The 15,832-nt window shown below is 37.9% G+C and overlaps 1 protein-coding gene across 2 annotated transcripts in view; it reads left to right on the top strand.

Moving 5' to 3' along the window:
* The first annotated feature begins 375 nt into the window (after window positions 1-375).
* hep (hemipterous) overlaps window positions 376-15,832 on the top strand; it is a 186,406-nt gene continuing 170,949 nt past the window's right edge. Inside the window, exon 1 of one of the 2 annotated variants that reach the window (XM_090396523.1) lies at window positions 376-592. In XM_090396523.1, the coding sequence (XP_090252649.1) occupies window positions 439-592 (154 nt within the window). In that variant the 5' untranslated portion in view covers window positions 376-438. Of the gene's footprint in view, window positions 593-744; window positions 1,009-15,832 lie in introns of those variants that run through there. The other variant, XM_090396524.1, reaches the window with a different exon arrangement.

The raw sequence follows: 15,832 nt of genomic DNA, 5'->3' as shown, positions 1-15,832 counted from the left end.
ATTATCTTTGCCTTTCTCTATTCTTCCAATTTTAGTGACTCTGCAAATTTTTAAAATAGACATTAACTAACTTTTGTTTCCCTCGTCATAATTGCTGTAGATAAAGAATACTTCTTAGACTGTTATCTTTATTCTTATATAATTGTTTATTTCTTATAATAGGTTTCGATGATATGCTTGATGCGTCTCAGATGAAAACAACTCATTTTTATCGAAAACATTCGATAAAGAATTCTCTCTGTACAGCACTGCATATTTCAGAATTGCAAAAATTGCCGTGCGCATACTTTTTGCGGCTCAAAGTGTATTTTATCTTTTTCATTTTTTTTTTATGCAATCTTTTTTATTTTTTTATTTTTTTTTATTATCTTTACCTAAGCATGAAAGTCCAACCTTGTATTTATCAATCGTACGATCAGTTTGAGATTATTACCCAAGATGGCGACTATGGCTTCTTTTCATAATAAGCTCTTAAGTTTAGAAGCACGCTTAAAAGCAGAAAACGAAGCTAGAAGTAAAGATAAATTACCCAGAGATTTAAACTTAAGTCTTTCCAGCCCACAACATACCCCAAGACCTAGACCCAAAGCTCGTAAGTCATCTGTTGATTTTTTTATATATATACTATCAGATTGGTCGCTCCATCGGCTGATCAGATGATCATGCTGTGCGTGATGTTTTATTATTTTGTTTTCATTTTTTTATGCTTAACTTCATAATGCGAAACATTTCAGCTGTAATAGGCTGGCAATCAGTATTATATTTTTCATTTATAGGTGGTAAATAAGGCTTAGGGATTGAAATTTTAATAACATAAAGATGCAATGAAAAGCGAGTAAATGTTTTGTTTATATCTATGATGGCCCAGGACATAACGTAAGACATTAACAGAAATATTAACAAAATCGGTTGTATCACTTTAGAACAATACAGATTGTTGTAGACTCATAGTGTACTTGACATGTGGACAGTTCTTGTGAGTGGTTTACTCAGGATAATGTGTAATAGGTAAGAACAAACAGATGTTTTTCCTTCAGGCACTATATATTAACTCAAAATTAGACAGTATGTTTGTGTTGGTCAAGTGCATTTCTTTTGCAAGCAGCATTAAAATACTTGTCCAAGTAGTAGCCATAATTTATAAACAGTCCCACTGTTGAAATGATTTTGCCATTTTAGTATGGCTTAATCCTAGTATTAGTTGCAGATCCATTTTTCCTTTATATGTTAGGTTCTATGGCCTAGCCAGGGTCAGGTAACTTCACTTTTTTGAAATCTAATTAATGTTATTATAGTGCAGGTAATTATATATTAGTAGATTATGGCTCTCAGTTGCATATATTCTTCAGGCTGGTTATCCTGTTTTGTGAGATCAAAAACCAGAGCTTTTCATCCCTTAGGACTTTCTCTCTTGGAAACCAAGTTTTTTAGGAGGAAAAACTACCATTTCATACAAGACTGAAACTTGCCTTTATTTGAAAAGTCCATATAAAGGTTCGTCATTATTATGTATTTAGATCTGCAACTTGAGTTGCAAAACTAAATGCATGTAATTTTTTAATTACAAGGATTCACATTGTTCAAATGATCCTACTATTTTAGTATTGTTCAAGTGACTGATACCCATGAACTTGCTTTATAACTCCTTTAAATCAAATATATATTTCAAATATACATTTCAGATTATGTATTAGACATCGAAGGCTTTGTATCAAGTAAAATATTAATTATTAGCCCAATTAAATACATCACTAGAAATTCTTTTCCAAAAAGCACCAAAAGGCTATATTTTAAGCTAGACATTTTGAGTAAGTGGATTGATATCACTTAAAAGCAATGGTGAATTGCAGCACATGAGTTGCCTCAGTATCAACCATGTATAATTGACCTGATTATTACTAAATTTAATTTTGTACACTATTGAACTTAGAAACTCTATATACTTTTTGACATGATATAAGATATGCCCTTGCTATTTGTTGAACTTGTCAACACCATATTTAGTTTTGAGATCATGTAATTTAATTATATTGGTTACAACTCGGGCAATTCTTGTGCTTGATTATTGTCTTTACTTCAAAGCCATATGTCGCAGTACTCTTAAACAGTCTTTTTCTTGGGTTGTTTGGTAAAAGAATGTCTGGGGCTTTAATTTCATTAGTTTATATATACGCTAGGGGGCCCTCCGGCACCTATGGCGACCCCCCTGAGTTCCGGGCTGGTAAGACAAAAAACGTGACATAAAAACATTTCAAATTTCGGCTTATTTTTTTATATATATAGAATAAATATATAAAGTCCTTTGTGTATTTTTAGGGCATTAGATTCAGAGTATAAGCTGAATATAATATAAACTGTAAAAAAAGAGTATCATATTGAAATAATAAAGTTGCATATTGATCACATTTTCTTGAAAAAGTTAGATCTCATCTCACCTTATCCTCAGTAATACACAAATCAGCGACCAGGATCAGATCGCTCCTTGGTCAAAATTTACCTCCAGACTCTCCTGGTAATGATGCAAATGATGTCACAGGTGACAAATTTTCTCTGAAAGCCAGTTACAGGTATAGTTAAAAATGCAGTTGAAAAATTTCAATCACTCAGAGTAGCAGTTTTAAAAATATCATAGAAAAAAAAAGATATTGTAGTGGGTAGAGAGGCATGCTACTACTACATAATAAATTGTTGAAAACACTAAGGTTTTTTTTCACCATTGTCATAATTTCCTTTACAGGGATATATAAAAAAAACATAATGCACTATTATAGCCACCACAAGTAAAGCTTTATTATCAGCTGTCATCATCAAGTTTGTAATGCAGCTACATAACATTGCAATATTTGCCTTTTAATTGGAAAAACTTGGCCTGAGATCTCATGTAGGATGTAATGAACCATTATGAGAGCTTCCATCTGAAAATCACTTAGCCAATCTCATACAGAGGATGGCATGGTTTCCCTAATGGTCGAAATTCATTTTTCGACCTATAAAAGGCTAACTGCCCAAAAAAACGTAATTAACATATAGTGATCTTATAATCTTAGCTGCTTTCGCTGTAATTTTGACCGTTTCAGTTAAACAACCAACGAACTCTTGATATTCTACCACAGAGGAAAATACAAGTGGAAAGACTGAACAGAAGACGAGGGAAAGTATGGATTAGTAAGAAGCGCAACATATTAGTAGACCATAAATTTAGCAAATGTGAAACAGATTGAAAAAATAAAAGATGGTGTGAATGAAAGCTAGTGAAACTGAGGGAGTGAAATATTGCAAGAACGTCGAAGCAAAAGGAAGTATGAATGAGGTAATGGAAGTAAGGTGGGGTAGAACGAGAGGTGGTGAGACTATGGAAGTGACAGAGAGTGAAATTGTTGAAATGCAAGATTTGATGAAACACTTATTGAAAATGAGAAATGAAATGAATATATAAGAATGTAATTAGGCCTTTAGTGGAACTAATGAAAGTGTGCAAAAGAATAGAATGAAAGAAAAAAAAAAGAGTAAAAGGTGACAAGTGATTCCAGGATAGCACTGTATGGAGATTCCATAGTTAGAGAATTAGTTGATGAGAGAGTCCATAAGGTCTGCTATCCAAGAGGGAGAATAAGAAAGATAATTCAGGCTTTGGACATGAGGAGGAAACAAGCAAGAGAATTAGTGGTGGTTGTGGGGACAAATGACTTAAGTGGACATGAGGAGGAACATGTAAGGGCAAATATCAAGAGGTTATTGAGATGAGTAAACGATTATAGTATAGTGGAAAAGGTTGTCAGTGTGTTGAGGTATGACAATGACGAGTTGAGACAAAGAGCCAGAATCATGAATGGTATGCTAGCAGAGATGTATAAGAAGGGAGCACAGTTTGTGGATGTATGGCATGTGTTTGAGCAAATAATGGAATTATACAGGCATGAAGGGTTGCATTTGAATGACCTTGGAGTGAGTGCACTGGAGAAAGTGTTGCTAGATGGAAGTGCAGCGTGTGATGCAAGCAAGAGATGAGGAGTAAGAGATGAAGTGAAAGATCAGGAGAGTGGTATTGAAGAGACAGAAGTGCTTTGCATTGGAAATAGTAGTGTGAGGATGAAGAGAGAACGGAATGTAAGAGGAACAATGAAACGGAGAGATGGGGGTGCAGGTGAACAGAGAGACATGGCATAGAGAGAGAGAGAGAGAGAGAGAGAGAGTGGATGCTGCAAGTAGCAGTGATTATTATTATTATTATTAAACAAGACCTCATGGAGTCAAAGACTCATCTGGGAGGCCCTTTTATCACACACACATATCTCATCATACTGCGTCTTAAACACACTCAAACTCCTTGCAGACACCACACTCTCAGGCAGGGCATTCCAATCATTCACAACTCTGCACGAAAAAAACCTACCTCTCACTCCCCTACTTACACCCTCTTTTATACAGTTTCCAGGGACCTCTGGTTCTCCCCTGATCTCCCACTATTCTCTGTAGAACTTCTCCACCATTGATCTTATAACAACCCCTTACCAACTTGTAGGTCTCTATCATATCTCCCCTCTTCCTTCTCTACACTAGACTCTGCAAATTACATCTTCTCAATCTTTCCTCATACTCAACATTCCAGAGGTAAGAAACTACCTTAATCAGTCGCCTTTGGACCCAGATGGAGTATATTGTGATGTGGGTGGGGAAGTTGAGACTGAGTGGATATATTTGGTAAGTGATGATAAAGGTGATTGGGTAGGTGAGGTGGGGAAATTACAACCAACAAGTGGCTTGGATAAGACTGGTTATAGGCCTAAAAATGAACTTTTGTGTTTGTTTACAAATGCCAGAAGTATCAGAAATAAGGGAGATGAAATGGTTTCATTGATTCAGTTTATTATTATTATTTATTATTATTATTATTGTTCCGGGAAACTCCAAGGAGGCGACAGACTCATCGAGGGAGGCCCTAACATCATGTCAAGAACAACTATTCAACATTCACACATACCTTGCCTTGAACTCATTCACGGTCGTAGCACCCACAACAGACTCTGGAAGCTTATTCCACTCATTTACCACTCTCCAAGTAAAGAACCTAGCTCTAACACCCTTGTCAACCACGCTCTTGCCCAGCTTCCATGCATGGCCCCTAGTCCTCCCACCACCAGTCATATTTTCAAAAATATCTCCTGGATCAATCTTATAAAAACCCTTCAGTAATTTGAATGTCTCAATCATATCACCCCTCCTTCGCCTATCGTCCAATTTCTGCAACCCACAAATCTTCAACCTATTCTCATAAGGTTCATTCCACAGACCTGCTATCATCTTGGTCACTCGTCTCTGGACCCTCTCCACTTCCTCCCCATCACAAAGAAACCCTGGTGCCCATAGCTGGGCACAGAAGTCCAGATGGGGTCTTATCAAGGCTCGATACAGAGGAACAACAACTTGTTCGTCTCTGCATGTTAAAGTATTTTTCAGAAGCCAAGTGATTTGGTGAGCTGTTTTAGTTACTTTTGCAATGTGCCCCCTAAACTTCAACTCCCTATCCACCAACACTCCCAAATCCCTGGCCTCATCAATCTCCTGGAGTATGATTCCACCAATGCGATATACTGCTGCTATTCTTTTCACCCCAAAGTGCATAACCTTACACTTTGCCACATTAAATTGACATCCATTTTTCCTAGCCCAGTCCTTCAAACTATCCAAATCATCCTGTAAAATTTTGACATCCTGTGCACTCACAATTGCTCTACCGATCTTTGCATCATCAGCAAACAAGTGAACACTTCCTCTCAGATCCTTTCCTATATCATTAATGAACAAATTGAAAAGTAGTCGTTTAAGAACAGAACCCTGCAGCACACCACTAGTCAGAAGCCGTCTTTTGGACTCTACTCCTGAATAAACCACTCTCTAATATCTCTCCATCAGAAACCCTCTTATCCATCTCACCAACCCTATATCCATCCCCATATGCTGCAGTTTACTGATTAGAGTTCCATGTAGTATCCTGTCAAAGGCCTTGGCAAGGTCCAGTAGTATCACTGTAATCCCATTACCCCTATCCAGTTCAGCCATCACTGTGTTATAAAACGTGAGCAAGTTACTGAGGCATGATCTACCCTTCACAAAACCATGTTGTCCCCCATACAATATCCCATTTTCATCTATCCAATCCTGTATTCTTTTCTTGACTAATTTCTCTAAGACCTTGACAATGATTCCTGATATGCTAATCGGTCTGTAATTTACAACAGCAGTCTTGGAACCACCTTTATGCAGTGGAACTATTTTCCCCTCTTTCCATCCGCTCGGGACTATTCGCCCAAAAATCATTAGAATAAGTGAAACATAGTTGAATGAAGATTATATCCCAATGGAATTGAAATGGAAGGATACAATATTTTTTGCTGGGATAGAAGGGACATGAAAAGAGGGAGAGTGCTGCTGAGGATAGCAGCAGCACTCTCTGAAACAGCAGAAACACTGCCCTAACCCATAGCAAGATCCAATGTTTCTCAAACTTCAGTCATTCGCATATCCCTTCTTATATTTGCATTATTACCAAGTGCCCCCTTATCAAAATGATGATAATAATAATAAATAAATAAAATATATTTCGTTGTAAATGTCTATTTTATTTGAATTTAGATGTACATGTAAACAAAATATGATTTATTTTTAATAGAACAAACTTTCTAAAGATACTATAAATTTTTACATACTTGAAATAATTTATCATCAATGAGAGGAGTAAAATTGCTTATGGTGAGATAAAATTTCAGCAAAATTTGGCTCTATAGTTGTTAATTTCAATCTCAGATGCAGTTCGACATCTATAATGCGATTCCTCTTTTTTGTCTTAATATCTACAAGGGCCAAAAATCCAACTTCGCACAGATATGAACTTGGAAATAGAAAAATGAACCTTAGAGCTTTATCTGTTAATTCAGGAAATTCATTCTGTATTTGTAGCCTAAATGATGATAACGTATTCTCGTTGTATTTATTTTTTAGGAAACCATCAGAAGCTAGTTCTAAAAGTTGTTCTTCTTGTATTGACGATAGACCCTTTGGGATAGATTTGTTGATATTGAAAGTTGGTATTGTAATATTGAGTGGATAAGTATCTTATCCACTCAATATTAATGTCCAATTCAGGGAAATACTTTTCTAGATTCATTTGTAAGCTTTGTAAATGATGCATGATAGTAATTTTTACATCATCATCAATTTGTTCATTTGAACTTGAGAGTAATTCATAAAGAGATGGAAACGTGTCAAATTCTCCATTACCAACCTGCTTTTGCCATAATTTCATTTTTGTGGTGTTCACTTTATCTTGGACATGAAATATAGAAATTTCCTTGCCTTGTAAAGATAAATTAAGACTATTTAATACAGTAAATATATCTGCCAGGTATGTGAATTGACTGAGCCATTTCCAATTATGTAAATGTTTTTTCAATTCAAACTTTTCATCAAGAGAAACTCGTAGTTCATTCCGAAGTTCAAATAAACTGGTAAGGACTTTTCCACGAGAAAGCCAACGAACATCGGTATGGAAAAGAAGTTGTGTATAGTTTCTTCCCATTTCTTTGCAAAGTTGAGAGAAAAGTCTGGTGTTTAGAGGATGGCCTTTAATATAATTTATGATTTTTACAGCTTCATCAAGAACTTTTCTTAGGTCTGTAGACATCATGTGTGTGGCCAAAGCCTCCCTGTGTATGCAGCACTGTGTCGACTTTGCATCTGGTGCAACAGCTTGAATCCTTGAAACAAGCCTTTTTTAGATCCGACCATGGATTTCGCTCCGTCCATGCTTATTCCAACACAACTTTTCTAATCAAGCTTGTTTTGATACATAAAGGTATTTATACTGTTGAATAATCCTTCTTCTGTTGTATGTTCTGGCAAGGGTTGGCAATATAAAAGGTCATCATGAATTTTTTTATTTTTTTCGTAACCTAACGAACACTAGAAGATTTGCAAATTTTGTAATGTTGGTGGATTCATCTACCTGCAATGCATAATAACGATTCTTGCGTATATCGGATAACAATGTTTGTTTTATATTTTCAGCCATTTCAGTGATTCTTCGACAGTACTATTTGAAAGGCAAATCCGATCAAAAAGTCTTCTTGCTTGTCTTGTGAATGAGAGCAGAAGTATGAAAGATAAGATTAGGAGAATGGAAGAGATAAATGCAAGGCGAATCAGAGTAGGAGAGAGAGAGAGAATTTAGGGAGTATGAGTGAGAGGTATGGGGATGCTAGAAGAGGAGAGAATGGAAACAGTAGAAGAGAAGGAATGAGAGAGAGATATGGAAGTGCTAGAAGAGGAGAGAATGGAAACGGTAGGAGAGATGGAATGAGAGAGAGGTATGGGAATGCTAGAAGACAAGAGGATGGAAACAGTAGTAGGAGAGACAGAATGAGAGAGGGATATGGAAGTGCTAGAAGTGGAGAAAATGGAAACAGTAGGAGAGAGGGAATGAGAGAGATGTATGGGAGTGCTAGAAGAGGAGAGAATGGAAACAGTAGAAGAGAGAGGTATGGGAATGAAAGAAGAGGAGAGAATGGAAACAATAGGACCGAGGGAATGGTAAGAGGTATAATGTATGGTGACTCAATGATCCGTGGTGTTCAAGATAGGATGCATGAGGAGTGTTTGCCAGGAGGAACAATAGAAAGGGTGGCTATGGCAATTAAGAGAGGTGAAAGGGTGGATGACATGATTGTGATGGTAGGAACGAATGACTTGAGTGGTAATGTAAGTCGGGCAGCGAGAGATATGAGATTTTTGCTTGAGACTGTACGGAAGAAGACAGAGAGAGGAAAAATAGTGTGCGTGTTGCCTAGGTATGATAATGATGAGCTGAGCAGAAGAGCGGTGATATTGAATGGCATAATAGCGAGAATGTGTGACAAGAGAGGACTGGTATATGTGGATGCCTGGAGTGCGTTTGAGGAAAGAGAGGAATTGTATGGGAGAGACCGTTTACTTTTGAATGAGGAAGGACGTAGGCATCTGGAGAGATTGCTGTTCTGAACGAGTCAGTGTGTCCCAGGGAGGATGATAGCAGGGGTGGTCTCTTGTGGGAATGGATACTTGGGAGAAGGGAGACAATGTCAGGTAACACTGAACCCAGTGGAGTCTAGAAGGGATAATGCTGGGTATAGAAACAGTGGCATTTATATGCTTTATACTAATGCCAGGAGTATCCGGAATAAGGGAGAGGAATTGGTGGCGCAGATAGCATCAGCCTGGCCAAAAATTATTGCGATCACTGAGACATGGTTGACAGAAGGGGATATAACAACAGGAATAGAAGTCGCTGGGTATAGCATTTTTCGTCAGGATAGGAGGGGAAAGCGTGGTGGTGGGGTACTGCTTATGATAAGTGATGACCTATGTCCTCTAAGAGTTTAGAATTTGGAAGGAAGTGAGACAAATGATTTTGAGAGCGTATGGTGTGAGATAGAGGTAGGCAAGACAGGATATTTAGTGGGGTGTTGCTACAGACCCAGGAGCACAGAGGATGGGGACCAGGAGATGTTTAGACAGCTAAGTTTGGCAAGTGCAAGAAGAATGATTGTTATGGGAGATTTTAACTTCAGTAGTATAAATTGGAGAGAGGAAGATGCATGTAGCAATAGGGGAATGGAATTTCTAGAATTCTTGAGGGACAAATGTCTTAGGCAACATGTAACAGAGGGAACAAGAGGTTCAAACGTTTTGGATTTGGTTATAGCATTAGAAGAGTTGATAATAACTGAGTTGATGTCTCTCCCACCAGTTGGAGAGAGTGACCATATGGTGTTGACTTGGAAAATGAATAGACATGCAGGAGTATCAAAGAGACAGGAACTTATGTGGAATTATAAGGCAGGTGATTATAATAGTCTTAGACGTCAACTTCGGGAAGTTTCATGGAGGCAGGAATTGGAAGGCCGGGATATCACTAGTGCGTGGGAAATTGTGAAAGAATATTTGTTATCAACAATGGTAAGTTGTATACCATGAGTGAAGAAGAGGACGCAATTTGGAGTAAAGTGGATGACAAACAATATTAAACAGGAATTGCATGCGAAAAGAGGCTATGGAAGAGATATAAGGAGACAGGTGAAGAGATGCATGAGGAATATAAGACACAGGCCAGAAGAGTGACTAGTGTGGTAAGGAAAGCGAAACTGGAATATGAGAGGAGATTGGCCCTACGATCCAAAGAAAATCCTAGGGAATTTTTTAGCTATGTGGCCAGTAGGAGGAGAAATGACTGTGGAAGAATGATATTGTGGGATAAAAATGGGAATAGAGTGACTGATGCAGAAGACATAGTGGAATAGTTCAATGAACACTTTATTGGAGTATTTCATCCTAGAGGAGTCAGTTTTAATGCTAGAGGGATAGGACTGGTTCGAGGTCTGGAGGTACAGGAGGAGAGTGTGTTTCAGATACTAAGTACCCTGGATGTCAGTAAAGCTGTGGGACTGGATGGTATTTCACCACGAGTTTTGAGAGAATGTGCTAGGGAATTGACAGTGCCTTTAACATGGCTTTTCAATGAAAGTCTGGCTTTGGCAAAGGTACCCAGGGAATGGAAGGAAGGTAAGATAGTGCCATTGCATAAGGGTGGTAACAGACTGGAAGTGTCTAATTATAGGCCAGTCTGTGTGTCATCAGTAGTTGTTAAGATCTTGGAGAAAGTAGTGAGGGACCGTATACAGCATTGGCCAGATGAGGGTAATGTTATCTGTGAGAATCAACATGGATTTGTGAAAGGACGCTCTTGTTTTAGCAATATGCTAGCCTTTTATAATAAAGTTTCAAGAACATTAGATGAGGGAAAGGCATATACTGCAATTTTCTTAGACTTGGCGAAGGCATTTGACAGGGTGCCACATGATAAGCTGATATTTAAGTTGCAGCACATGGGTCTGGATGTCAGATTGGTCAACTGGATTCAGGATTGGCAGTCTGATAGGTATCAGAGAGTTGTGTATGGTGGAGCAGTTTCCAGGAGGCAGAGGGTTACAAGTGGGGTCCAACAGGGCTCAGTACTAGGACCTATATTGTTTAACCTTTATATCAATGACATAGCCAGTGGATTGCAGGGGGATATTCAGTTGTTTGCAGATGATGCGAAGCTGGGAAGGATTATTAGTAATAGTGCAGATGTGGTAGCCCTGCAAGAGGATTTAAATAAGCTAGGTAGATGGGCAAATGAATGGGGGTCTCAGTTTAATGCAGCAAAATGTTAGGTCTTGAGGTTTGGGAAACATCGATGGGATGCTGCATACTCTATAGGAGGAGTTATACTGGAGGAAGTAGGGGAGACAAGCGATCTGGGGTTGATGATTGATAGAAACCTGAAGTTTAGGGGACATATTGCAAAGGTGGTGAAGGTAACACAGAGGATTGCTGCTATTATGAGAAGGACACTGACCTGCAGAGATAAGAGGGTTATCATTCCGTTGTATAAGTCTCTGATCAGACCACACTTGGACTATTGTTCGGTCCCCAGGATTTGAAGGGGATAAATTAACTGTGAAAAGGATACAAAGACGGATGACAAAGATGGTTTCAGGACTGTACAAGGATAGTTATGAGGATCGGCTGAGAGAATGTGGACTGCAGAGTTTGGTGGATAGAAGGAGAGGTGATATGATTGAGAGTTTTAAACTGTTGAGAGGTGGTTACAGGGTTGACACTGGGGTGTTCTTTCGCTTGGTTGAACAGCAGGAATGAGTGATGACAAGAGGCCATCCCTGGAAGTTACGAAAGGAAACTGTGAGCAAGATGGTAAGGAGTGGTTTCTTTGTGTGGAGGGTGGTTGAGCCGTGGAATGCATTGCCTGATGGAGTGGTGGGAGCGAGAACGGTCAGTGAGTTTAAAGAGTGGTATGATAGACTTTGTGTTTCTCAGGGGGGGACCTCCCCTCGATGAGTTTTGACAGACTTTATGTCTTAGGAACGACCTCCCTCGAAGAGTCTTTTGACTCCTTGGAGGCCTGAATAATAATAATAATAATAATAATCTCCAATCATAATTTCTGCTATTATTTTTGCTGCAGACTTGCCCAAACTTTCACCAATTGTTTCCGCTGCACCACTTTTTGCTATTAATAGCAACACACGATATGAAGTTTCTAAAGCCTTCATATTTTCACCTCCTGACACGATCGACATTACTTTTTGAGATGCTTTTAAATTTTTTAGTTTATTTTGAAAAAATTTGACAGGTTTGTTCTTGTATTCATTATGTTTCGATTCAAAATGGCAATTTAAATTAGATAAATGATTAAATTAAATAAATGGTTTCATGCTTTCATTTTTTTAAAGTTTCTCCGCAATTACACATAATGAAATAGGTTCCTCTTCATTTCCCATCCATGAAATTCCATATTTCAAGTAATTTATATTGTACTTACGAAGTTTTCTAATCTTCTTCCTAGTTAGTTCTTTAGAGATGTCAGACGACACATCCTTATCAATGTATGTCACTTTATCCAGATACAATATCAGCAATACAATATTGCTGACAGCTACTTGTATCTGTAATGTTCCTCTCTTTTGTGCATTTTAAAAATCCAGTATTTAACAATGATCCATACTTTAGAATTTGAAAGCTAAAAAAATTACCGAATTTGACAAACAGTCCTTCAACAAATGGATAGTGAAAGCAGAGCTCGAAACAGACATCAATAGTAGGCCTGTAGAGATAAAGCAGCTATGACGATGTTCATATGATTGGTGCAGTATTAACAAAAGATTGCGCTACTAAATGACAAAGGCAAGCCAACAGTTGAGTTGAAATGCTAATTCTTTTCAGCTGAATTCCTTATATAATATCTGAAACATATTCACTATATATTTCTTAATTTTAACACGTTCACTCAAATAAAACCATATGCTACCGGTGCAACATATGGTTTTGCTTGAGTCTACTATACAGCATTTTATGTGGCAGGGGACATGCGATTCATTAGTTGATGCGTTTTTACCCAGTTGTCTCTAATTGCACTATTTGTTGAGAAACATATTACACAGCCTGCAGCTGTCTCTCTACCTTATTCAGTGATACAATAGAAACGTTTTGCGATCTCAAACTTCACGGATACATTAAATTTTATTCCATGCATTAATGATGCATAGCCGAAAATTGCCACGTACCCCCTGAAGACCTTTCACGTACCCCTGGGGGTATGCGTACCACACTTTGAGAAACAATGGGCTAAGGAATGTGGATAGTGATGATGAAGAAATGTATTAACAACTTGGATTAGTGAACAGAGGAAGGGTAATTATTATGGGCAATTTTAATTATGGCAGTATAGATTGGAATGAAGAGATAGCATTTGGGAATAAGGAAAATGAATTTCTCAAGTTCTTGAGAGATAACTATCTTAAGCAGCATGTAAAGAAGGGCACACAAGGATTGAGAGTTTTAGATCTGATCATTTCATCAGATTATGTACTTGTGAGTGGGGTTTTGCACTTTCCTGTAGTTGGTGAGAGTGATCATGAAGTGATCACTTGGGTTGTGGCTAGCTATATGCAGACTTTTGTGGGAAAAGATATTTGTGCAAATACAAGGCTGGTAATTATTACAAGCTTAGGAGACAGCTTGGAGCTATAGCATGTAATGAGGAGTTGGACAACAAGGAAATAAATGATGCTTTAGAACTGACAAAGAAATACATAACAGCAGCAATGTGTGATTGTCTTCCAAAGGTCAAAAGGATGAATGAGGGGATTAAGCATCAACTCTATAAGAAGAAGAATTTTGTAGGCAGTACAAGAAGAATCAGTTGCATAAAGAGCATACCAGGAAAGTGACTCAGTTGATAAGGAGGACAAAAAAAAAAAGTGCAGTATGAGCAGAAATAGCAAATCAGACAAAGAAAAACCCTAGAGAGTTTTTTAGATATGTTGCAAGTAGAAGGAAAGAATGATTATGGTAAGATGATGTTAAGGGACAAAAATGGTCGAATGGTAACTGCTGCAGAAGACATTGTCAAGGTATTCAGTAATCAATTTATACGGGTGTTTCATCCTCATTAGGGTGGAATCGTGAGAAACTTAAGTGTAGAGGGCATAGGAGAGGATAGCTTAATTGTGAGTGTGCAGGAGGTATTTGAGGAAATAAACAAAATTGATGTCAGTAAGGCAATAAGATTTGATGACATATTACCACTCATCTTAAGGGAATGTTCTGGGGAATTGGCATGCCTGTTTAATAAGTTTTGCAACAATACAGGTTCTAAAGGAGTGGAAGGAGGGCAAGGTAAAATTGTTCCGCTGCGTAAAGGAGGTGATAAGGCTGTAGCTTCAAATTATAGGTCAATTTGTATATCTGGAGTTGTGGTGAAGGTACTAGAGAGATTGGTGAGAAGTAGAATACAGAAATGGGTTGATAACAACAGTATCCTCCTTGGTTATCAGTATGGATTTGTTAAAGGGAGATCATGTGTTACTAACTTATGGACTATAACAAGGTAACAAATACCTTGGACAGGGAATATGCACACACAGTTGTGTACTTTGATTTTGCAAAAGCTTTTGATAGACTGCCACACGACAAGCTGTTAAATAAATTGAGACAGATGGGATTGGATAACAGACTTCTGAGTTGGATCAGTGACTGGCTGTCGGATAGGCATCAGAAAGTTTTATATCGGGGTGCAGTATCCCAAAAGAGGAAAGTCACTAGTGGTGTGCCATGGGGATCAGTTTTGGGACCATTGTTATTCAATTTGTATATTATATGCAGCTGTTATGCAGATGCAAAATTGGGTAGAATAATGGAGAGTCAAGTAGATGTTATGGCCTTACAGGAGGACTTGAATAGATTGCATGAATGGGCAGGTAAAGTGAAACTTTCATTTCAATGTTGCAAAGTGTAATGTTTTGAAATTTGGTAAGCAATGATAGAATGAAAGTATACACTTGGTGAGGAAACTTTAAAGGTGGTAGAGGAGATGAGAGATCTGGGAGTGGTAGTGGACAGGGACCACGTTGCACAAGTTGTGAAGACGTTACATTGGATAATGAGAATGATGTGAAGGACCATGACATGCAGACATAAATCAGGCCTCATATGGATTATTGTGCACAGATTTGGTTATTGGGTTTTTGTGGTAATGAAGTTATATTAGAAAGGGGCCAGCTGTCTTTGTAATGTGGAGTACAAGGACAGATCCAATATAAATTGCAAAAATGTGAATAAGAAAAGTCAGGAGGGATATGATTGAGACATACAAGCTAGTCAGGGATTGTTATCAGGTTGACATGGAAAAGATTTTTAATAGAATGGCAGGTGGGGTTGAACAAGATGCCATCACTGGAAACTGTATAAGGAGAGTGTGGACTGAGGAGCAGGTTCTTTGCATGGAGAGTGGTTGGTGAGTGGAATGCATTGCCTGTGTGTGTGTGTGTTGTGAATGTACACACATTGAATCAGTTTAAGGTACGGTTGATGAGCATTGTGTGCAGTAGTGCGTAGCTTCCACGATGAGCTTCTGTCTCCATGGAAGTCAGATGTTAATAATAACACAACAGTTTATTTTCCAATATTTTTATTTATTTTAGTTTAGTTTATATTTTATTTTTGCTTGTTTGAAGATATAATTCTGTCTAAAAAATGAGAGAGGAGAGTAATTAATAAAGGATATTTAAATAGACTGACCATATAGGAAAAGATTAAGTCAGAGGTTGCAAATTTAATGAGGCAAATAAGGTTCTGCACTTTGGGATTAAAAGCTGCTAATTATGTTGACAGAACTGGGCAGCATGACATTGGCAAGGAATTTTGGGATAATAGTGACAGAATTCAAAGAACGTATGGT

Source organism: Typopeltis vanoorti, chromosome 8 (assembly GCF_054136105.1).
Source record: "Typopeltis vanoorti isolate ZY-2024b chromosome 8, IOZ_Tvanoo_1.0, whole genome shotgun sequence".
Taxonomy (NCBI): domain Eukaryota; kingdom Metazoa; phylum Arthropoda; class Arachnida; order Uropygi; family Thelyphonidae; genus Typopeltis; species Typopeltis vanoorti.
Note: the sequence above shows the minus strand (reverse complement) of the source record. Positions and strands in the feature narration are given on the sequence as shown.